This window comes from Megascapheus bottae, chromosome 3, assembly GCF_031878675.1.
Source record: "Megascapheus bottae isolate mThoBot1 chromosome 3, mThoBot2.hap1, whole genome shotgun sequence".
Lineage (NCBI taxonomy): Eukaryota > Metazoa > Chordata > Mammalia > Rodentia > Geomyidae > Megascapheus > Megascapheus bottae.
The window spans coordinates 623783-649540 of record NC_143511.1 but is presented as its reverse complement, the minus strand read 5'-3'; the positions used below and the strand labels follow the sequence as shown (position 1 = coordinate 649540).

Genomic DNA, 25758 nt, shown 5'->3' with positions numbered 1-25758 from the left:
GGATGACCTAAATGAGTCACATACACCACACACAAAATCATGTGTATAACACATGTATGTGCAGATGTGAGATAAATATGTATCATATATGTGATATATAGAGACAGATATATATCTATATATTTATGTTTACTCTCCTTAATCCAGAATTCTTAGAACCCATAGTGTTTTGGATTTCAGATTTTAGCATCTATTCACATATAAATATAAAGATATAGACATATAGTGAGATATCTTGATGATGGGACCCTAAACAATTATATTTCATATATACCTTTATACATCTTGACAAGAAAGAATTATATAAAATGCTTAATAATTCTGTACATTCTGATTGTCACCTGGAGTCAGATATGAGACTTACCACCTGAGGTATTTATCAAGTATTGTAGTGCTTTATATTTCAAAATTTCAAGTTAGGGAAACTCAGCTTTTTTTTAATGTTACGGATCAAAGCTAAGGTCTTGCAACTGCTAGGCAAGTGCTCAAATAATGAATTATGTCTGCAATACAGCATTTTTTTCTTTTTTGTTTTTCCCTCAGTCCTGGGGCATGAACTCAGGGTCTCAGCACTGTCTCTGAGCCACAGCACCACTTCCAGCTTTTTCTCTGTATGTGGTACCAAGGAATCAAAGCCAGGGCTTTTGTACATACGAGGTACGCACTCTATCACCAGGCCACACTCCTAGCCAACACAGCATTTCTTAATGTATTTATAAATTCTACAATGACTGAAATCTTCTGTCCATTACAACTTACAATGTAATTTTTGTGTGTTTGTGCCATCTCAGAACCTAGGCACTGTATCCAAACTCTTTTGCTCAACCATAGGCACATTACCACTTGAGTGACAGCTCCACTTCCAGCTTTTTTGGTGGTTAACTGGAGATGTGAGTCTCATGGATTTCCCTGCCTATGCTGGCTTTGAACCACTATCCACACATCTCAGCCTCCAAAGTAGCTAGGATTTAGGCATGAGCCACCAGGTGCCCAGAAATGTAATTACTTTTAAAAGGTAGGTTGGGGGAAAAGAAGAAAGATGGCTCAGTTGTGCCTACTAACACTCACCATGAGATTATCAGGACCACAGGAAACCCCAGGGAGCTGTAAGGGAAAGGCAGCTCCCGGGGCAGGGTAGGGCTTACCTTGCAGATCTCTGATGAGCCTCTCACTTGTGGTGATATTATTCACCAGCATTGCCTGCAAGGAAGACATACACGAAATTAAACCGTGCACCAACAACTTAGCTTTCATAATGTACATACTGGCAAAGGAGAAAACCAGCCATCGGGGCCAAGTGCAGCTCCAGAGGCACTATCCAATGTCCACAGGGGAAAGGAACACACCTGTTTGTAAAGATTTGCTTCCCACCCACCAGCCTGGAGCCCGCAAAAGGAGAAATCAGATCCTAGGCACCATTCCAGTTCTCAGACACCCTTTCCTCGTCAGGCCTGGTTTATTCTCCACCCCAGAATCAAAAGACCAGCAATGGTAGCCCAAACCACAGGTCCTCTGGGCAGGCAGCCTTTACTCAGCCAAAAGTCATAGTCAGAGCCAGGCCAATAGAAAGAGAAGAGGTGATTCAATGGTCACTCCACTAGCAGGGTGACTGAATATCTTGGCCTTCTTCTCCCCGTCTACCAGTCTGTGAACACCAGAGACTGATTTCTCCACAGAGAGTTATACCAAGTGGAAGCCTTGAACAGAGAAGGGAAGGAACAACACGGAACTCCAAGTATTACTGAAAAATACAAAGGGAGGGCCGGGAGTTTGACCTAGTGGTACAGTGCTTGCCTAGCATGCACAAAGACCTGGGTTCCATTCCTTGGTACCACATACATAGGAAAAAGCTGGAAGTTCCTCGGTGCTACATACATAGAAAAAAGCTAGAAGTGGTACTGTGGCTCACTAACTGTCCAAGGACAGTGCTCAGGCCCTGAGTTCAAGACCCAGGACTGGTAAAAAAAAAAAAAAAAAAAAAAAAAAACCAAAGGGACAGAAAGTGAGTTCTGAGTGACAAATTTAACAACTGAGCAGCGTATATTCCTTCACAATCACTTAAGGCTGGGCTCTAGCCAGGCACGGATGGCTCATGCCTATAATCCTAACTACTCAGGATGCTGAGATCTGAGTGTCACGGTTCAAAGCCAGCCTGGGCACCAAAATCCATGAGACTATGATCTCCAACAAACCACCAGAAAACCAGAAGTGGTACTGTGGCTCAACATGTTAAGAGTACTAGCCTTGAGCTAAAGACCACAGGGACAGTGCCCAGGCCCAGAGTTCAAGCCCCATGACCAACCGAGACACAGACAGACAGACAGACACACACACACACACACTCTCTCTCTCTCTCTGCTCTATTCCCCTCTGTTTATTCAGTCAGTTACTCTCCAAAACAGGTATAAGAGGAGAGAACCTATTACCTCAGTTCATTTGCTGGAAAACTGAGGCACAGTTTGCTGACACGGCTCAAGTAGGCAAAAAGAAAACAGCAGCCCAACAGGCATGCTGTGGAGGGCAAGCTGCTCTGTGGCCCCTGCCAGTGCACCAGGAACCTGGGCAGGTCACCAGCTTCATGGGATCTGTACCTGTGATGCATAACTTACCTGTTAACCTGCCTGGGTGAAGAAGACTTGCGTAAGTGCTGATGGATTACTGCTGGGTGTGTGGTGTGGGTGTGTGTGTGTGTGTGAGAGAGAGAGAGATGTGTTCACAGGACTCTGGTGGGGGAATCTGTCAAGTAAGCTGACACTGAGGAGTGGTGCCAGAGAGAACAAAGAGGACAAAGGGAGTCTCGTTCTCTCTCCCTCCTTCTGTGCTTTTCTCTCTCCATCTCCTCCTCCCTCTCCCTGAGACACATCCGGGACTGAGTCTCACTTGCAGCAACCTTGGATCTCCAGGCCTGCAGACGGCCTGCATGGGCCTTCTTAGCCTCCACCATCACTGCAGCCAATTCTCCTAACAAATCCTTCTTCAAATATATGATTCCTGGTAGAACTGTAAATACAGAACTCACTGCTAAAACTAAGCAAAAATATGAGGCACACAAGGAGTAAATATGAAATATCCAGAGTATGCCACCAAGACCATGTGCCATTTTATATATACACACAAGAATGTGTGTGTGTGCTTGGCCACAGTGTGAAAGCTTCCTACTGTGTAATCAGCAACAAAGGCTGCAAATACTCCACTAAGTTATTATGTTGCCCAAACCATGGAGACATATGTGTCCCCATTCTTGGTTATGGTGGGGAATATGAAACTTACTCTCTGTGCAGTCTTCACTTCCCTGGGCCTAGCAGAGGTCATAAAGAACAAGGGTCTTCTAGATACAAGAATGTGTCGCAAAGGTTAAGCCTACACAAACAAATCTAATGTTTACTTTGGGAGATGGAAGGACACTTCTTACAGAACAAGAAAGAAACCTTGATGAAACAATAAACCTGTGAAATTCATCAGCCAGGGAGATATTTTTCCAGAGAGGTACTTTACAAAGGTAATAAGAATGTGAATGGAGGCACATGTATCCTTCCTTCTGCAGGAGCTCGATCTAAAATACAGGAGGACATGATTAAATTACACAGTCCTGTCAACATTTACTCACAGTGAGACTGGAGGAGCATATTCTCAGGAGAGGAACAAAAGGTGCTAATGCCTGTGTGCATCATATAAAATAGTATTTGTTGAAATGGGACTCCAGGAAATGGAAACAAGAGGGTTTTTTTTTTCTTTGTTGCCATTTCTATTTCCTTTTTGTCTTATTTGTTCATTTATTCACCTGTCTCTGGGAGGGGAAAGGAGAGAGTACAGAGTTGAAAAGACAAAGAGCAGAGGAATGCAGCAATGGTACTCACTGAATACTACGTTGGAAATGAACTATGCAACTTGTGGGTAGAGATGGAAGGGAAAAGCTGGGAGAGTGAGGGAAGGGGTGACACTGTACACAAAGAAATGTACTCACTACTTGACTCCTGTAACTCCTCTGTATAAACAACTGACACAGAGAGAGAGAGAGAGAGAGAGAGAGAGAGAGAGAGAGAGAGAGAGAGAGAGAGAGAGAGAGAGAGACAGAGAGACAGAGAGAGAGAGAGAGAGACAGAGAGAGAGACAGACAGAGAGAGAGAGACAGAGAGAGAGAGAGACAGAGAGAGAGACAGAGACAGACAGATAGACAGAGAGAGAGACAGATAGACAGAGAGAGAGACAGATAGGGAGAGACAGACAGACAGAGAGAGAGAGACAGAGAGACAGAGAGAGACAGAGAGAGACAGACAGATATCAGAAGTGGAGCTGTGGCTTCCATGGTAGATGCTAGCCTTGAGCACAAAAGCTTAGAGATAGCACCCAGACTCTGAGTTCAAGTCCTAGAATCAGCACAAGCACACAAAGTTAATATGGTCACCCGGCCTTAGGCACTTCCTAGAATGCACGGGTTCAATCATCCCTGTCCTCCACCTGGACCTTCCAGTGCTGGCGATCAGAAGTGAATCTCACAGCACCCAGGATGGTTGGATTATCCATGGCGTCACGGGTTACAGTTTGCTCTCTGCACAAACAACACATGCTTTTTATCCTTTGACGCACATTGATTAGGATGTGCTCTTTGAGGAGCCAGAGTAACTTCCACTCTGAACTTCTAATTCTCTGAAGAGCTGAGTGACAGAGAAACAATACAATTTTCTTTCCTAAACCTGACTGAATGGAGCCCTGAAGGCTTCAGGCTTTCACATCTGTGCAAGATGCTTTTGATGTGTATCAATAATTTCATTTCTGGAATCTTGCTTTTCTCCACTATCACTGTTAGATCTTCAACACTGTAAAAACAAAAATAGCTTTCAAAGGCCACCTTCTGTACATCAAGCTTGTGCCGAAGCTGCTCCATTGTTTCTATAACATGGACAGGAATGCATTTTCTGTTCCACAAACATCTTCAAGTAAGCAGACTCAGTAATCATTTGTCTCTCACTTCCAGATTCTCTCCCAGGTACACCTGTTTCTTGTACTGGGCGGCTGGTACCTTCTGGCCATCCTCCATTTGCCTCTTCAGAATCATGACGTAACTCTGGAGCTTTGGCGTGTGTTCAGTGACTCAGCTCACAGTGGCCCTGAGGGTCACTGTGCTGAGTACTGGTGACTGAGCAGCTCCAGGTCCTCCTCACAGAAACGGGTGAGGAACTGCTGTGTTTCTCACATGAAGATGCCAACCTCTTCCCCTGGCTTTTGCCCATGAAGAACTGCTGGGCAATCTCAGTCATCTTCCCTGATGCGTGGTTGATCCAGAAATGACCTCTTACACCAGTGATGACTGGACAGGAAAACACCTCCAGCCTTGCCCATTACTGCCAGATCCAAGGATGACAGAATTGTGACAGAACCGTGTCCACAGTCAGTGGTGACCAGGTCTCTCAGGTTTTCCACACAGGATTCCCTGAAACTTAGCCAAGGCCACTGCGACCCCAGGGAACTGAAGAGGGACACTGAGGTTGATGACTTCTTCAGGGTCTCCCAATCACAAGCAGATTTGCTGTCCGATGTGAAATGTTCCTCAGGGGTGGTCTTGATGTCCTTGCAAGCTCCTACCCTCAGTGACAGAAATTGGAGACTGGATTGGTTCTAGAACGAGCTGACAAAAGCTGACAACTGTAAGTCAAGGTCAGTAGTTAATGTCTCCTCATTTCTGGAGCAGGGGTTCTCAGAGGCTCTCACAGGCACACCTCCCAGAGGTGACTTCAGAGTGCCCTGTGCACACTGTTTCTAAGACATATTTTTTATTTGTTTAATGTGGGAGGTAAATTACTCGAGTTTAATTACAATGCTGTCTTTGAAACCTAAATCCAATTGGAAAATTAGAGAATTTACAAGGTAGTTAAAAAGATGGATGGTCTTCTGAGACATGTATTTCAAGGAAACAGATTTTCCATGAACTTTACTGACTTGCTCTTATTCTGCCTCGGTTCAGAATCTCCTCATCCCGGCCGCCCGCAGGGCCTGGCAATCCCTACTCTCCACATCTCTCAAACCTCACTGCACAGCACTGATTCCACTCCTATCTCCATTCAGCTGAACAGCAATTTTTGCTTCACGGATGTCAAAAGCTTCCTGACTGGGCGGTCACATCTTCGTTCTCCACAAGAGCCAGGCCACCTGGTTAAATCCACATGGCTGAGCTGATCATGCAAATCCATCACACATGTCTCTTTAAGGTTTAACTGTCTCTTTGGGGGAAAGGCTCCAGGACTCCTTTCTATGCCTCCAACACCACACTGGTCAGGCTCAGCCACCAGCAGTCCCCCATCATGCAACAATGCTTCCAGCTCTACTTTGTGTACCTACTGGGCACGCTTGACTGGCTTCAGATGGAGAGAGTAACACTATGCATGTGGTCCTCAGACACCTCAGGAGACACACACTTAGGTCCATCGAGAATGGTAAAGAAAGGTTAACATCTATTTTCCAGGCTCATTCTCATTCCCATGTAGTCACTGAAGATGTGAATGCAGAAAAATGAGGGCCAGCAGTGAGGTGCCTCTGCTCTGGGGCTGACACTGCGTTGAGGCAGCCTGCCAGGACTGGGAAGAGGAGGGAAGGTGCCAGCCGTGCCTCCTCAGGGGCTGATCTGTAGTCCCCCTCCCTTGAATCCACAGGTCTCTCCCCTCCCTAATGTAAATGCTTCACTACAAGTTGCTGGGCAATGTCTCTACCTACACCAACCCAACCCTAAATAATTGATTTACTCATTCCTCTCCAGCACCCAGTAGGAAATACACTGAATCACATAGGGAAAACCAGTGGTAGTCAAAAAGAGAAAAGCTGATCTAGAACCCTAACCCTGGATTCCTCCATTAATCACAGGGCAAAAGGTAATAAAAGTTGAAAGAAACTTCTAATTGGTACAATTTGGGCTCCCTTCCAGAACACTGTCACTTTGTAGGGTACAAAGAAAATAAAGCCCAAGAGAGAACCTGGAACCATCTGGGAATTGTATTTGGCCATATGGGAATTCTTTGTGGAGCCAGCAAGACAGAAATGTATCTGGCAGCCCTGGCCCAGCCAGTTGGCCACCCTGCAGTCTAGGAACATGCTGAGGCCTCTCCTGGACTCAGCTTTCCCTGTTTTAAGAGATAAGAATTACTATCTTTGGAAAAAACAAATGAGAAATTCAACAAGCTGTGTGTGTGCACGAACTCTGAAAGTACAACCCTCAGGCTTCTTCTTCAGAAGACAGAATCCTTCATAGGAAGCCAGGCTTATAAGTAAATGCTGCACAGAGGGAAGCAGCTCATCCCAGATTCAAATAATGCTCAAGACTCTTCAAGCCAAACCCACATGGTCTTTCTCAGGCTACAAGGCACTCAGTTACAACAGAAAAGCACTCTGAACATACAGTATTTTCATGCCACACAACCCAAAGAGCTTCACTGGGTCTCTCCCTGCCCATGTTATCACGCAAGGGAGAACCTGGAAGGTTCCTGACACCTTTTTAGGATAGGGACAAAGGAGGGGGTGATACAGGTTCTGCCACCTAAAGTCAACGGCAGGCTCCGGCCACCCACTGCATTCATCTTTTTTTAATTCATGGATAAAACTCAGGGCCTTGTACATGCTCTGCCAGAGCTACACCCTACCCCTGCTGTCTTTAAACTCTCCTTCAGAACCCAAAGCTATATATACATGGCTACTTCTTCCATCTTCTACCCAGACATCTTTGTTTTAATTTTCCCCCTGAGTCTTTCCAGTCAGCTGTTTCCCTTCAGGAATGGTTCCTAAAGGAACTCAATTTCCATCACAAAGGCAATGTTCTCAAACGATTTTCTTTGCGGCTGCTATAGTGCTAATTTACATGCCTAAAAAACAAATGAGAAGTATAAATGTCAAAGTGGATATACAGCTGCAAGGAATCAACCTTGAGAGAATATTACACACACATAAATCCTGAAAATGAAGCTATTTCTGATAAGTTTTGGCAAGAGAAAATGAATATAATGTTAGGAAGATTTCCTAGCCTCTTGCTTCAAGCAACTTAAGACCATTAAGACATTTATAATCTGAGCCTGGGCACAGAGATCCTAATCCTAAGTCTTTCATTTGGTGCCAGTATTAGAGTTTAAACTCAAGGCCTGGGCTCTGTCCCTGACCTTCTTTTTTGCTCTAGACTAGCCCTCTACCAATTGAGCACCAAAGCTCCATTTCCAGCTTTTTTGGTAGTTTAGTGGAGATTAAGTCTTGAATACTTTCCTGCCCAAGCTGGCTCCAAACCACGATCCTCTGATCTCAGCCTCCAGTGTAGCTAGGATTACAAGCATGAGCCACTGTGCCCAGCTAAGTCTTTTTTTTTTTAAATGGGTTCACAAGTGATTGATATGCATGTGGGCTAGGATTAGTCAATCTGAAACATATTCTACAGCCAAACATCCTCAGGCTACAGAGGCTTTCAGGGTAACGAACCTCCAATCAGAGGGTGAGTTTACCTCTATCACCCAATTCCCCTGGCACTGCAGGCTGAATATCTTCTCTCCATAATGCCTGGGACCAGAAATGTTTCAGATTTTTTTTTCAGTTTTGGAATTTATATTTTACTGGCTAATTTTCTGTTCTTCATAAACCCTTATAGCCTTATTGCAGTCTATATGAACTGAGACAAAGCGGTACAAAAAAGATGTTATCACTATTGCCAGGGTAGATTGTCTCCTATCTCTGCTACTTTCTCACTGCTGCTGTCACTGGATGTACTATTAGCACAATTAGTTGTCATAACACTAAAGACCAGTTTTTGAGCCTTTACTCATGTCAAGCATGTGTCATACTCTTTACAGAAATTACCTTTTTAAATCTTCTGTTATTATTTCCACTTCATAGTGGAGAAAATAGGTACAGAGACTTTAAATGACTTGACTAAAATCACGAAGCCCAGGAAACCGGCATCCTTATGCCTCTGCCACTCAGAAGCACAGCTGAAAGGCTTCCTTCAGCTGCTCAGGAAAAAAATTCATACCACTTGCTTCAAAAGTTAAAAAAAAAAAAATCGGGGCTGGGAGTTTGGCCTAATGGTTAAAGTGCTTGCCTAGCATGCATGAAGACCCGGGTTTGATTCCTCGGTACCACATACATAGAAAAAAGCCGGAAGTGGTGTTGAGGCTCAGCTCTAGCCTTGAGAAAGTCCAAGGACAGTGCTCAGGCCCTGAGCTCAAGCCCAGGACTGGCAAAAAAAAAAAAAAAAAAAAAAAAAAAATCGGGGCCAGGAGTTTGGCCTAGTGGTTAAAGTGCTTGCCTAGCATGCATGAAGACCTGGGTTCAATTCCTCAGTATCACATACATAGAAAAAAGCCAGAAGTGGTGCTGAGGCTCAAGTGGTAGAGCTCTAGCCTTGAGAAAGTCCAAGGACAGTGCTCAGGCCCTGAGCTCAAGCCCTGGACTGGCAAAAAAAAAAAAAAAAAATCTTGACAAAAACATTCCTTTTTCAAATAGTTCTAGTCCAAACACTACAGTTCAAAAAGTCCTTTCCAATGGATTGGGGGAGGGGTGTAGTTTTTTTAAATCCTGTTATCTGTAGCTCTCAGTTTTTCAAAAATACTAGGCTTAGATTTGTTTCTAGTATCTACTGGAGCCTCCTAATTCTTCGATTTTTGCCTCTCAGTTATAAAAGAAGCCAATAAAACTGAATGGTAAGAACAGGAAAGCAGTTCACTTCTGCCTGGGAGACACTGACCCTGACCTCTAGACAGGTCCAGGGTTATTATCTTATTTGGGGCTGAACCTAGACAAGTGTTCTACTAATGAGCCATATTTGTCAGCCACAAAACTCTTTCTCAGAAAAGAGAGAGATGGGCTTTCAGGCAATGATACACATTTGCACAGGGGTGAGGAAGAGGTAGGCAGATGTGTGTCCACTCTTTTTCTCTTTCTCATTTCCTACAGATGGGAAAAAACTTGTTTTTGCTGGTTTGTTGGTTGTTTTTTGCCTCAGGCACTCAAGAAACACTAAACTAACTCAACTGATCCTCTTCACTTTACCTTGCCCACCCTAGAGTCCATCTGAGCACTCAACAGATCAATCCTGGCCTCCTTGGGGTCCAGTTTCAGGCCTCCAACACTCAGCAACCCAAATCAGACACCTGCTTCTTAACCACTGCCTATAGGGCCACCCTGCACATCCCAGAGGGAATTTCTGCAAACTCTATCCTTGGAAATTGTGAAAATAAAAGGGAAAATTACAATGAAGGCAACATTAAAAGCCTTTCCAAATAGAGCTAGGAGGCCAGTTAGAAACAGGACAACCACTAGGCACTGCTGGCTCATGCCTATAAATCCTAGATCTTCAGGAGGCTGAGATCTGAGGACTGCAGTTCAAAGCCACCCCAGACAGGAAAGGCTGTGAGACTCACCTCCAATTAACCACCAGAAAGTCAGAAGTGGCGCTGTGGCTCAAAGTGGTAGAACACTAGCTTTGAGCAAAAGAGCTCAGGGACAGCACGGGGAGACAGGACAACTTATGCAAATTCTAGCTGCTACCTCTAAGAGAAATTTTGGTCACCTCTACCCTTTCATTGCATCTAGGACAACTCCAGGGTGCACAAAAGTTACCACAGGCCTGCTTCTCAGACATTTCCATTCTTTCTTACATAGACTTTTGTTGTTTCTTCCTTTCCACCGTACTAAGAAATGAACTCAAGGCCTTGTCCACAAATGCTACACAAATGTTCTGCCCCTGAGCTATACCACTAGCAGCCATGTTTACCGTTCTCTACCAGGCCCATAGCCCTTTTCCTTTTCACCATTCAATAGATATGGAGAAGATTCCTTATCCCCTTCCTTTCAACACTGACTCAGAGCTAGCCAAACCTGTCTCCCTAATTGCAATAACTGAGACCTCAAACAATATCCTTCTACAGTTTGTTTCAATTGAAAGAATCAACTACCCCCCAGGAAATGTGTTTTAAGGGGTTCTGTCTCTGAACACCCTGTGCCTTATTATTTCCAATTGAACAGCATTTCAAGAACAGAAATAGTGTTTCCCAGTAAAGAAAAATAAAGCAGCACAAATAAAACTGGCACAATCCCCAATAAAGATGTGAGTGTGGAAAAGTGTTCTGGCAAGGGAAGAGAGTAATTCTTGGGTGCTACTAGTAAGGAAATTGAGGGGCAGGGGATAATAGAGGATGAATATGATTCAAGTCTATTATCCACATGTGTAGTCTGTCACAATGAAACCTACTGTTTTGTACAAATAGACACCAACAAATAAATGCAAAAAAAAAAAAAAACTTAAAGAGAAAAGTGGAGGGAGGAGGGAAGTACAGGAATAAAGCAGGAAAGTAAAGTCTGGGGCCAAAGCTATAAATGCTATAAATGGGGTAAAATGCTGGAACTAATTAAGTCCACATTTGAGATAACACTGGGATACAACCTCCCTTCATTAAATCAAACATCTTTAGGGAAAGGTGTTTACAATAGTTAAAGCCAAACCACCCTTGATAATAGTTATGACACTCATATACTTTCCACGTTTTATCAGCTACACAATTTAGTAAGAAAAGTTTAATCTCAAGAAAAAAATGTGATCCTCAGAAAACGACATATTTCAATGGTCAAAAAGCCCCCCCCCCACACACACCTTCTCTTGGTTTTGTTTTTTAGGTTTGTCTTTTTTTTGGAGGGGGGGGTTGTGGGGCTTGAACCCTGGGCCTGGGGACTATCACTGAGCTCTTCAGCTCAAGACTATCACCCTATCCCTTAAGCCACTCCGCCACTTCCGGTATTCTAATGGTTAATTGGAAATAAGAGTCTCAAGGACTATAGTGCCCAGGCTGGCGTTGAACCATGATTCTCTGATCATGAGTAGCTAGGATTACAAGGTGAGCTACTGCGCCCAACTTTTTTTTTGAGTCTCACCATGTATCCCAGGCTGTCCTGGAACTTGAAATACTCCCTTACCTTCTCCAGTGCTTGTACTACCATGCCTGGCTAGAGGCCTCTTTTTAAGCTATGTAAAATCTGATGTTGTTTTCTTTTGATTATACTTAATAGTCATAAATTGGACATAGTGGTACAGACTTGTAATCATAGTTACTTGGGAGGCTAAGGCATGGAGGCTGTGAGCTACACAGTAAGACTATCCCAAAAAGAAGAAGAAAAAACAGCCTAACTTCCTGGTAGCATTTAGACACAAACACATTAATCTTTAAGATTCAGGCACCTGGCATAACAGTGCACAAGTAGAGCCAACAGGAGGAGGCATCTAGGGTCACCCTGGGTCTTCTGCATTCCTCTCATTATTACCACTGCAACAGTTTCACAGGCCCAACTAGGAACTCAGTCTAGAGGAAAGGCAATGCCCAAAGCTCAACCAACAGACACACTCACTCCACATAATTCTCTAAGTCTGCACCCAGAATTCCAGCAGGCAGAAAGTTATCATTCAAACGACAATGGCAAGGGAAACAAAACCAGCCTTACCTTCTCATCCTGGTGAACCCTGTTGACGCTCTCCAGCTGGAAGTGGTGGCTGTACTGAATCTTGTCCAGCTGCTCTCGCTGCTTCTGCAGCTCACCCTGGAATTCATTCTTTTTCAACTCCACAGCACCTCTCTCTGCAGCTGCCCTGCGAACCCTGTTTTCCAACTCTAAGACTTGTGTCTGTAAGGAGACCACAGTGTGAGGGCCAAGGTCAAAGATTCCCAGACATGACCCAACCATTCAGAATAAGCCCATTCTGAGGCCAAAGCCTGCCCCTACCACCAAGCAAAACGAAAGGAGACGAGCAAGAAGACCCTCAATGATGGGAGATTTCAAGCTAAACTGGTTTACTAAGATGCTTGCTGCAGGAAGGCCAAGGACCTAGACACAGAGACTGGAATCAAGGCTTACTGGATCAGAGGTCTCAGAAGAATCCAAGTCTGGTAAAGAGGAGATGTGGTCAATGCTCAACAATGACCACAGTATGTAAGAAAGCTAAAATCATTATTGTTATTAAGTGATGATGATAAAGATTGACATCTTTAGAAACACTTCCTAGCCGGGCTCTGTGGCTCATGCCTGTACTCCTAGCTACTCAAGAGGCTGAGATCTGAGGATCGCCGTTTAAAGCCAGCCCGTACACTAAAGAGAGTGAGACTCTTTATCTCCAACTAATCACTAGAAATGGGGCAGTGGGGCTGTGGCTCAAAGGGTAGGGCAGTTAACCTTGAGCTGAAGAGCTCAGGGACAGCACCCAGGCCCAGAGTTCAAGCCCCATGACCTTCCTCCCTGCAAAAAATAATTCACTTCCTTGTACTCATCAGCCCAACATACTGCTGTCATCTTACCCGCCTCCAAACACTCAAGTGAGAAGCAGAGAGGGTGGTTTTAGTCTCTCACGGAGGAGCAAGAGACCAGCTGGGCCCAGGGCCAGAGTGGGAGTTACGCATGGCCTAAACTCCCACCACAGTATGTGCTCTGGGCCCAATGATTTAGGTGACAACACAGAGCAAGCTCCTGGGGCACTCATCCAGAAATGCTGAACACTGGATGGCATTCACACATACTAAATAAGATACCTGGAGTTCCATGCTCCGGGAACTTGCAATCCAGTAGTTGAAGCCTAAGACGACCACACAAGCCACCAGAGCAGCCAGGACAAGGGGCGGAGACTTCATGCTGCGCCGCCCGTTTCCCAATCCCATCATCTCAAAATGGAGCTGAGAATCTGCCAAATAAAAAACAAGCAGCTTTCCATTAGTACTACCATTCCCGAAGCAGGCCAAATCCACCCTCCCAGCCCAGGAGGGCAGCGGTTGAGGAAGCACAGATTACAGCGCTTCTTGACAACCTGTGGCAGGGAGCTCAGGCCCACTTCCCAGCGCAGGCTCAGCAGTTAGCTTGAGCCCTCGGGCTAGGAATCATGTATCCAATGCTTCCGATTCCCAGTCTGTAAAGATGGCATAATTATACTACTCACCTATCAGAAATAAGTCAGAGGATTAATCATTTTTGTAAACAATAGCAAATATTAAGTGCTTCCATACCATGTTAAAAAGAATACCTTCCAGGCCACGAGTTTGGCCTAGTGGTAGAGTGCTTGCCTAGCATGCACGAAGACCCAGGTTCGATTCCTCAGTACCACATACATAGAAAAAAAAGCTAGAAGTGGTGCTGAGGCTCACGTGGTAGAGCTCTGGCCTTGAGAAAGTCCAAGACAGTGCTCAGGCCCTGAGTTCAAGCCCAGGACTGGCCAAAAAAAAAAAAAAAAAAAGAATACCTTCCCAGAGAAGAATAACTGCCAGAGAGGCATTTATATTATCCCTAGCAAGTGAGGGTTTTAGAGATTTGTTTGTGAGTTGTTGTTTCTTAACCAACTGACAAAATTTCAGGAAACCAAGGCTGTAGGTCACACTCAGTCTCACTACTCAGATGAGGCCTAGGTGACACTAAGTGTCTCCTTCAAAGCATGAGGGGGACAGGAATGGGTAAAGATGAAGGGGTAGGGAGGGTAGTGCTCAAGGAGGAAATGACACATTCCCAGTGTCAAACCAGAGCACCCTGCCCCTGACACATGCATTTTGACCTCAGGGGCTATGCTCCACAGCAATGTCCCCTATGGAGAGCAGGGGTGCACAGGGAACACAGCTAGAAATCAGGGGTGATCCATATGTTCCCTAACTTGGACCCCAAACCAGAACTGACTGGACTAGAGCAGCGGTCACCAAGAATAAGGAAAGTTGACTTTGAACAACTTTTTCTGACTGAACCAGACAAAGCAATCTTATCTGAGTGAGGAGAGCCACAGGCACTTAAGGCTCTGAGGAGGAGACAATGCTTTCTAACTTAGGTGTGGGAGGAGTAAGGAAAACTAAGAGTGGAAAAAGGGAAGAGGAGGAAAAAGAAAAAGGTAGGATTGGGGAAAAAAAGGAAGGAAAGAGAAGAGGAAGGAGGAAGGAAAGAAGACGGATAGGAAGATGAAGGAAAGGAGGAAGCAAGGGAAAAGGACGAGGAAGGCAAAGAGGAAGGGGGAGGAGATGGGAAAGGGATAGGTCAAAATTCACCTTTGGCAAGGGCATATACAGAGCTGATTCTCATGGTTAGCGTTTAACGAAGGCAACTTCCTTCTGTTAGTGGCTAGCTCAGGGCCTGGGATAAATAAACCATCTCCAACAAAGCCCCTGCATGACCAGGGGTAGATGCCTGGGTGCACTGAGTGTTTTCTTACGTCTGAATCCAATTTCAGTGTCGTCACACCACAAGTGCACCTGGCATTTCTTAAGATAGCAGAATCACCCCACCCCTGCATTCCTAATTTAATGGCTCAGTTCTCCATAAGTGATTCACAAGTGTAGTCACCATTCTCAAGATTCCCAGATGTCACTCTAGATGTTTTCTGATACATACAGAAGCTGAAATATGCTTATTTTCAATCCAAACAAGATTGCAGTCTTTGTGCCTCTTCATGACTGTCAATCTCCTAACATCTCACTGCCCTTTCTCTGGAAGCATATTATCATTTGCTCCATTCTGCTTAAATGGGTGAAGAGAGCATCACTGGGTCAGATTTTAATTAACCAATCTCCTACTAGGGAAAGTCAGACTTCTCTTAGTTTTCAAGAGATTTCCAACAACGTGCCACATACAACACTATGAATAAGAGACCTACACGTTCAGTCACTTGTTCACAATACAGAAAGCTCAGAGAAACTTTCAGAAGGTCTTCCAGCAATGATACCTAATGGGAATCCAAATCAGGATATGGTGAGAAGGTACCTGAAGCTACAAAGGATTTTTATTCTTCTCTTCTGGTGAGGTTACACATTTCACTACAGAAAGACTATCTTTCAAATATTCTTATCGTTTGTTGAATTCCCTGTCCCAGAACCTAGACATGAGGAAGGCCACCTGGATCTGGCTTCACATTTCTATTTAGGATAGGGATGTGGCTTAGGTTAGTGAGGCCCTAAGTTTGATCTCCACCGCATCAAAAAAGTTTATCCATTGTTAATTCCTTTTGCAATAAGGAACAAGGAAAGGGGAAAATACTTTTGCCTTTCTTAATGGCTACCCACCCCTTTCTGAATAGTGGATGCAAGATCTTTTATATTCCAGCAGAAATGTCAGTAGGGAGGTATGCCTAAAGTCTAAATATAGGAAACAGACTCAAGAAGCCTACAGAAGAACATTAACATTCTCCTTCCTTTAGCCTGACACTAAAAGGTTCACTGAGCAACTCTCAAGAGTCAGGTGTAGTGGTAGCACCAGGAAGTTCAGGACAGCCAGGTCTATCCTGGCCTCACTGACTCCGTCATGGTTACAATGAGAATTAAATAAAGCTAAATGCTAAAGTGCTCGGACAGGTTTTAACAGCTGCTAAGTAAATGTTGAGTGCTACTGTTATTATTACAGGTGGAAAGAGGATGATCAGAATACTTATAGATTAATCTTTTCTCCATCTTAGGAGGGAAAGTAAAGGTCTGGGCTCCACAACCAGCCTATAGTACAGCAGCACTCCTCACTGCTCCGTGACTGCCATCCACAAAAGCAGCACAGACATCAACCCTATGGAGCAGCAGGTGGAAAGAGCTGTGTGAATGAGCCCCTCACTGTGACCCAGGGCCAGTACCACAAAATCAGCAGTACCTCAGGTTCCTGATGTGGAGCAGGGGTGACTAGGCAAGAAAGCAACCGTGAGAAAGAGAGGCAAACACTGAGACTTCTGGCCTTCAACTCCCTGCATCCCCAGCTGATGATGGCTGAGAGTGATAAAGACAACGGGAGGGATAGCAGTATGTGGCCAGGGCCAGCGTTTACACAGCCCAATTCTTCAAGCACTTCTTTCACCCACTTTAGAACTTAGGTGAACTGAGAGTAAGAGGAAGTGTAGGTTCATTTAGGCTTCATGAACAGCTGACCTACTGAGAAAAACGATCAGCCTAAGCCAGCTGAATCTATGAAACTCCAGGCTCCTCCAAAGTGAAGGCTAGACATTTGTTTTTGTGTTCAAATTCATTAGAAAACTGCAGATTTTTATCCACTGCCTTTAGATCATTTTACAAAGCTGAATGTACTGCTATAGGAAAAAAGTTGGGGGGCAGGGAGTTTGACCTAGTGGTAGAGTGCTTGCCTAGCATGCATGAAGACCCAGGTTCCATTCCTCCATACCACATACATAGAAAAGGCCAGAAGTGGTACTGTGGCTCAAGTGGTTGAGCTTGAGAAATGCCAAGGACAGTGCTCAGGCCCTGAATTCAAGCATATATATGTTTGAGAGAACACAAATGTGTTTGAAGGGTCTACAAGTCAGTGGCACATACTCTTATGTGCTTAATGTGAATAGGCTCTGGATTAGATTTCTAGCAACTGGGGGGCAGGGCATATGCAAGTGGACAATCTGTCAAACACATCAGCCCCTTGAGCTTGTTAAATACTTTCAAATCACTTTTCATAACACAGTTAAACAGATCAGAGCCATCATCAAACCAGATGAATTTGGGAGGCCAGCGTCCCCAATGCAGAAACAACCCAGCCCTACTTCAGAGACCTGAGCTCCTCAGCAGGAAGTTCAAAAGTCACTGCAATGAGCCAACACACCCCATCACACCCACCATATTTTTTTTGACAGCTCGAACATATTCCATCTTGTCACCAAGTTAAAGATCAGCATGGATCTTATTGCAAATGAATGATTTACTCACACAGCCACCACCCATGCCTTCCTATAGTATCATTTAAGAGGTACTTTCTTGCTACAGAACTGTTAAAACAGGCAGACCAATGCATAGGATTATTATGAGGTTTAAATATTTACTATCTGGCTGTATATAGAATGCTCGCCTGTGACCTTCTCTGAACTATGAAGATTAAATGATCAAGTCCAGATACTTGTCAAACTAACTTACAAAGTTACCAGGAAGTACACAATAGCTCATCTGTCACTTACTCAAACCCCATTATTAACACATTTCCCCTCATTAAGGCAGGTGACAGTTGGTACTGTGTAAGGTCAGGCACAGGTGGCTCACACCTGTAATCCTAGCTACTCAGGGGATTGTGATCTAAAGGTTGTGGTTCAAAGCCAGTCTGAGCAAGGAAGTACGTGAAACTCATTTCCAATTAACTACCAAAAAAGCATGAAATGGAGCTGTGGTTTAAGTGGTAGAGTACTACACTTGAGCAAGAGACAATGCCCAGGCCTGGGTTCAAGCCCATGATAGGCATCAAAAAATAAAATAAAATTGAAATCTGTTGTATATTTTTGTTTGTTTGTTTACATGTTGGCACTTGAGCCACAGCGCCACTTCTGGATTTTTCTGTGTATGTGGTACCAAGGAATCAAACCTGGGTCTTGGTGCATGCTAGGCAAGCACTTTACCACTAGGCCATGTTTTGAATATTAATTTTTAAAGTGAAAAAATGCAGCCAGACATGATTGTGTATGTTTACCATCCCAGCACTCAGGAGGGAGGATTACAAATTCAAGGCCAGCCTGGGCTACAGAATGATACTTTGTCTCAAAACAAATACAAATAATGAATATAAAATAAACAAGCACATTCACTATTAGGTGAAACACACAAAAAAGAGGTAGATAAATGGACACTAAGAGAAGAGTAAAATTCCACCTTGTTTTATCTAGCATATAGAATTGTCTAAAGATAGCCTATCCCTTAATCCTGGCAAGAACTTACCTATTTTTCCTCTTAATGGGAGTCCCATACTGCAGCCTGAATTTTGCCACCTACTCACAAGCTACAAATTATAGTTTTGTAATTAGTTGAAAAAAGTTAAAAGAAGAATATCTCTTGATATTTGAAAAGTACATCAAATGAAGGCTTGAAGCTTGGCACAGTAATGCACGTCAATAATTCCAGCATTCAAGAGAATCACAGGTTGAAAGCCAGCCTATACTTCATAAAAGTCCAAGACTCTCCATCTTAAAAGTGACCAGAGCAAAAAAAGGGCTGAAGGTAGAGCATGTTCTTAGCAAGTGCAATGCCCTGAGTTCAAAGACTCGTGCAAAAAACTATAAAAAGCATCTAATTCTAAAAATTTTAATTCTAAAAAAAATAGTTTTGGAGCAACAGGACTGTATCATTTACTTATATAGTTGTTCCTTATTCCTAGACCCTATTTGGATAACAAAATCTAAGGACTTTCAAGCCACTTACTTAAAATGAAATCATATTTGAATATAACCTATGCAAATCTTATACTTCAAATAATTAGACTACTGACAATGTCTAATATTGAGGAAACACCTGTTATGCTGTATATATTAGCAATTAACAACCACTTCATAAGTCTTCACTTGTTTAGAAAAGAAGCGCGCGCGTGTGTGTGTGTGTGTGTGTGTGTGTGTGTGTGTGTGTGTGTGTTTCAGTTGAGGGGCTTCAACTCAGGGCTTGGGTGCAGTCCCTGAGCTCTTTTTGCTCAAGGCTAGCACTCTACCATTTTGAAACACTACTTCAGGTTTTCTGGTGGTTAAATGGAGATAAAGACTCTCACCAACTTTCCTGACCTGGTTGGCTTTGAACTGCAATCCTCGGATCTCAGCTTCCTGAGTAGTTAGGATTACAAGTGTGAGCCACCAGTGCCTGGCATCCATTTTTTTTTCTAGTTGTAATTAAGAAGTTAATTGAGTCTACAGTGGTGGAACCTGAAGTTAGGGGCTGACCCTATATAATCTATGGCTATTGAGCTACAGAGCTGAGTAGAGTGACAGTCTGGTCTGCAAGCCTAAATGTCCTCTGACTCTTTACAGGAAAAGGTAGCTAGGTGACCCCAGCCACAGTTAAATAGTTCTCAAAGCACAGGGCAGTCGGATCAGTATTGCCTTGGAATTTGTTAGAAATACAAATTTTCTGTCCCAAAACAGACTTAACAGATTAGCAGCTTGAGATACCACCCAGCCATCAGTGTGAAAAGCTTATGGATAAAAGCTTGAGGCCTGCTCTGTTTGCTCTAGCGTACCCTGCTATAGACAAAGTACATTAAATGCATCTGGTTCTGGAAACATTTATTTATTTATGCAGTTGTAGGGCCTGAACTCAGTCTGGGCACTGTCCTTCAGCTCTCTTGCTCAAGGCCATCACTCTATCACTCTACCACTTAGAGACATAGCTCCACTTCTCGTTTTTGAGTGGTTAACTGGAGATCAAACAGTCTCACTGGGACTTTTTCTCTGCTGGGCTAACCTGGAACTGATCCTCAGAACTCAGTCTCCTGAGTAGCTAGGAATACAGGCGAGAGCCACCAGCACCTGGCATACCCATTTATTTTTAAGCAGCAAAGCATGGCAGAGAAAAAGGTGTTATTCACCTCTGGAAAGATATATACATTTTCTTACCATTTACAAGTTTAATTTTTGTTCATTTTCCTAGCTTTATGAGTTTATTTCCCTATTGTCTCCCCCTGCTTCATCTGCTTAGTAGCAAACATTTCTTCCTGAACCTGGCCTACTATTTTCTATGCTACTGCTGTTTCTGAAAAGAAACAAGGTTTCTCTGTGAAAGGAAGGGTAACCTAACTGGACCCCTTTCAAATAACTTACTGGTCTGAAGTTCTTTTCTCCTGGGCATAGCTAACTGCTTTTCATTAGAGCAACATCCAACTGGACTCTCCCTGATACAGAAGGCACAGAAAACGAGGACTAAACTGCCTTATCAGTTCTGCTCACACTAAAATCACAGAATTACAGTTGAGAATTCTTTTTCTAAATCAATGGATCATTACTGTGTTTAAATTCCATCCCTCTTGACAATTTGTAGATGCAATATTTTTTAAAACTGGTAATAGCCAATGAAACATGTTTGACTCCCAGCTCACCAAACTATATCCACTAAAACCTGCAATCCCAACTTCATATTTAGAGGAATCACCCAGCAGAACCCATCAGTGCACAGATTACAGGGCATGACATTTGGTGATGGAACAACAGATAACAACGCAAAGTGTGAACTGAAAAAAGAACTTACACAAAATAAGAGTATGATTTTATTTCTGCTGAAAAACAATTTTTAAATGTACCCAATATATGATGTTTCTCCATGCATGGAAAATGTGCAAAAAATATGAAGAAAGAAAAATGCATACCCATTCTATAAAGTTCAAGTGGGAATATAGAGAGAAGGGAAGAGAAAAATATTATCCTTAATCTCATTTTCTCTAAGTAAGCATCTAATTTTTAAAAAGCCAAATAATGGCAAAAATATGATGTAAGAAAGATATAAACTTGCAATTGTAGTCAGCATAATGGTATATGCTTGGCCACCTGCCTCTGGTGTTTTCCTTGTGACCACCCATCTGTGGTGGTGTCCTGGAGAACAGGAACACCTGTGTGTGGTGCTCTCCTTTAAAGCTCAGCCCCCCCCACCCACTCCAGGTCAGGCTGCTCTCTATCAGCCTGAAGGTGGACAGTAGCCATTGAGCTGCTATTAAACTGACATCCTAGCTCCGTTCACTTCGTGCTGGTGACTCTGTTGCTGGGGGTCTAGGGTACCCGAAATAGCTGGGATATTACAGTCTCCAATTAACCAGAAAACAAACCAATGGAAATGGACCTGTCCTCAAGCAGTAAAACACTAGCTTTGAATAAAAACACTAAGGGAAAAAGCACTGAGTTCAAGCCCCAGTAATGGCACCAAAAAGAAAAACAAAAAGCAAAGAGGCCAGACACTGGGAGCTCATGACTATAATCAATCCTAGCTACTCAGGAAGCTAAGATCTGAGGATCATGGCTCAAAGACAGCCTGGGCAGGAAATCAGTGAAACTCAATCTCTAATTAATGTGGAAGTAGTACCGTGACTTAAGTGGTACAACACTAACCTTGAGCAAAATAGGAGCTCAGGGACAAGACCCAAGCCTCTAGTTCAAGTCCCAGAACTTGGGGCGGGGGTGGGGGGGGAAGACAGATGGGCTAGTGGTAGAGCACTTGCCTAACATGCACAAAGCCCTGGGCTGGATTCCTCAGTACCACACACACAGAAAAAGCCAGAAGTGGTGCCGTGGCTCAAGTGGCAGAGCACTACCCTTGAGCACAAAGTGCCAAGGACAATGACCAGGCCCAGAGTAAAAGCCCCAGGACTGGCAAAAAAAAAAAAAGGGGACAGCAACCACAGGTTCCTGGAACATAACCATTAAAATTTTATGAAATACTTCATATGGTACTATTGCATATTAGTTACACTGTACTATGTAACATACTAACACTACTGACACAAGTGGAAACTGAAACTATCCTCCCCACACCCCTCTCAAAGGTAAGCTGTGGGGGGGGGAGAGAGTCAGAAAGTGCCACCCATTTCCCCTTCTTCTGCCTTTCATATAATACAGCTAATCTAGTTGGTACCTGCTCAGTGGTGTATATGGATGAATAAGCTAAACCTTACAAAAAATAGGGAGCATTTAAGATTCACATAAGAAGCATAAATTTAAGTTACACTAAAAAGATAGCACACAATCACAGCCAGCAAAGCACAGCTTAATACTGAGTCAGCTGTGCAATTAGCCAAAGCACGAAGTAGAAACCATGTCATCAGACCTGACAAAGAATAGCCAAAAATACTCAAAATTAAGCGAAACCCTAATCGTTTTAACTCCACTCCCACTACAATGAATCCATCCCTAAAAAAGTCTTACCTTGTATAAATTGGGCATTTATGTACAATATCAACATAATTAGTACATGTACATAGTTTATGTGTAAATAAGCAACCAATACAAAAGCTTTAACTAATGAAAATCATCAAAAAATGTAAACTGTGATGTTAGTATCTAAACAATACAAATCACAATAATTGTATAATACAGTGTTTAATGTATTTTTGGTCATGCACTAATTAATATTCTAAATCTTATGGAGAAGTTCTATTAATATAACCTGTAAGGGTTTAAAAGAAAAACAGGATGAAGATGTAAAAATTGGAGAATGGGAGAAATTTGTACAAAGCCCAAAGAAAGTCTCTCTAGGGAATTAGGAAAAGTCTGGCAAGTCTTTCTTTGAACCTCATACCATTAGTAACTTGAAAAGTCTAGACAACAAAATGATCAAGGTCTTTAAAAACATTTTTGGGGAGGCAAGTGAATACCACCCACACTTTTCTAAAACTAAGTCAAAAACATTTGAAGACCATTCCTTTTACTTTTCATGGATGTTTATAAAATAATGTTTTAAGGTTTTATTTTCAAATAAAAAGGAATTGTTTTTAATAAAATTATGGATGTTATCACTTCTGTTAGGTCTTAAAGGAAATACATCTTTTCACATGGCAACTTATCTTTAAAATAAAAGAATGCAACAGACACAGACCTCTCATTTTTCTTTCCCTTCCCTTGCCACTCCAGGACTCTGGGGACCCTGAGGATTCAGGACTGGTCTGTGCAGAGCCAGGCTGGCTAGGAGCTCTCTCTTTTACTAACAGCATTCAGCAGAACCTGCTCAAAGTGCCTCACACATGCATTATATTATCGTCAGCTGCCTCTGGGGCCTCAGTACTTTCACAGGATAGTATCTGCAGTCCCTCACTGCAAGGAAAATTGGTCACATGAACACAGGGATATGCAGGTACCACTGAGTCTCACAGGTTTATAGGGGAAGAAGGAAATGCAAAATCTTTCCCTCCAGTCATTAACCAGACATGCAACCAGGAGTTAGAAAGCAGCTAATCACCAGGTCATCACAACTTGAATTCCTCACTTCCATTTCTTTCATTTTTGTGCAAAACCAATTTTGTTTTGTTTGAACTCAGGACCTCATGCTTGCTGAGCAGGTGTCTTATAGCTGAATCCTATTTCCCAACTCCAACCTTGTTTTAATGTGAAAACTGTAGTAACTTTTCTTCTCTTCTATAAATAATTTTAAGAATTCATTTTCTTTCTGTCCATTAACACCTTAAAAAAATAAATGTCTGGCCAGGCAAAGGTGGCTGACAACTGTAATTCTAGCTACTCAGGATGCTGACATCTGGGCCGGAGTTTGGCCTAGTGGTAAAGTGCTTGCCTAGCATGCATGAAGACCCAGGTTTGATTCCTATGTACCACATACATAGAAAAAGCTAAAAGTGGTGCTGTGGCTCAAGTAGAGCTCTAGCCTAGAGAAAGCTCACAGACAGTGAGTTCACAGGCCCTGAGTTCAAGTTCCAGGACAGACAGGGGAAAAGAAAGAAAGAAAGAGAAGAAGAGGAAGGGGAAGGAGACATCTGAAGGCCAAAGTGCAAAGCCAGGTGGAAAAGTCCTTGTGAGACTCACCAAAACAGCAGGAAGTGAACATATGGCTCAAGAGACAGAAGGCTAGCCTTGAGTGAAAAGCTCAGGGACAGCACCCAGGCCTAGAATTCAAGCTCCAGGACCAGGAAAAAAAAAAAGAGAGAGAGAAGAAAAAAGTAAATGTCTGCCGTAACAGTGTAAATCTTACCTAGTTGTTGGTTTTTATGTACTAAGAAAGGAAAATTATTCTAGCCAACACCAGGAGCTTAGCTAATTTTTTTTGTAATACGCTTAGAAGAATCTACAAGGCCTTAGAAGACCCACAGGGTCTACCTCAAGGGATTGCACTGATTCCCAGATCTCCTGACACCCGCAGAGGGAAAAAAAAAAAGCTGAACTACTAAACTACCTAAAATTGAGCCAATCGGAACTCACCCTAGCGCTACTAAATATTTCATTAAACTTTTGAATATCTTTACAATCTCTCTCTAGGAATGCTTCTCAATATTTGCATAATTGTAGGGCCTGCAGAGCCTACATCAGACAAAAGAAATCTCAGTGGTGGAAGTCACGCAAGTTTGGTTTTGTAGATCTGGACACCTTTGAAAGTGGCTAGCACATCGTGACACTCCAAACAGCACGGATAGTTCCGGGATTCCGCTCAAATTTGTTTTCCAATGCGGTGTTACTTTAAAAATATTTAAATATTAAATCAAATAGAAAAACCTGGCCGACTGTTTTCACAGCAGAGCAAAAGTTGCTCCCGGTGGCGGCTCCCCACTGGCCAAGGTGGATGCGGAGGCACACTGGGGGAGCCGAAGCATCCCCGAGAACCGGCCCCGAGCCAAAACTCCGGATCACCGGGCTCGACCGACCGCAGCAACGTGGGCATCGGGGGCCCAAGCGCGTCCGGGCTGGGAGGAGGGGAAGCCGCGGAGACTCCGCGGTGCCAGCCCCTCCGCGGAACGGGAACTAGTAGGACTTGGACTGCGCCGCACGCGTTTGACTTTGGATGCCGACGCGGGTGACAAAGCTTAGGACAAAAAGGCCCAGCACTGCCCCTACCTGACCTCCCCAGGGTCCAGGGACCGCTCGCAGCCGCGTGCTGCCCCGGCGCAGGAAGAGAGGAGCCGGCCTCCAGCGCCGCCCGCAAACGCAGGAGCGCACGCCGCGGGGAGGCTCCCGGGGCCCGCGCCGGGGTCTCGGGGGGGCGCCGGGCAGGGCCCGGGGACGCGCGCCGCTCACTCACCTCCCTCCTCCCGGCGCCGTGCACCCCAGCTCCGTGGCTGCTTCGCCGCCGTGCTGCCACCGCCGGCCTTGCGCTCGTTCGGACCCGCTCGGCACCGCGCGCCCCAGCGTCCCCGGCCTCCGCGGCGCGAGTCTCCGCCCCCGGGCAGCGCGGCGGGAGGAGGCGGCGAGGCTCGAGCGCCGGAGCCGCGCGCGCGGACGCCCTGGGACGCGGTGCGCGCTCCTCCGGCCGCCGGTCGCCCCCAGCGAGAGCCGGAAGATCGCCGCCACGCCTCTCCCCTTGCCTTGGTGGGGCGGAGCGGGAAGCCGAAGGAAGGAAGAGGTACCTGGGGAGACGCGCACGC

The 25758-nt window shown here is 44.2% G+C and overlaps 1 protein-coding gene across 1 annotated transcript in view; it reads right to left on the bottom strand.

The window, feature by feature from the left end:
* Nucleotides 1-25550, bottom strand: part of Golm1 (golgi membrane protein 1) — a 43920-nt gene extending 18370 nt beyond the window's left edge. The window contains 4 exon segments of the mRNA XM_090329435.1: nucleotides 1146-1200; nucleotides 12457-12636; nucleotides 13536-13684; nucleotides 25416-25550. Of these exon segments, the coding sequence (XP_090185561.1) occupies nucleotides 1146-1200; nucleotides 12457-12636; nucleotides 13536-13664 (364 nt within the window). The 5' untranslated portion in view covers nucleotides 13665-13684; nucleotides 25416-25550.
* Nucleotides 25551-25758: the final 208 nt, after the last annotated feature.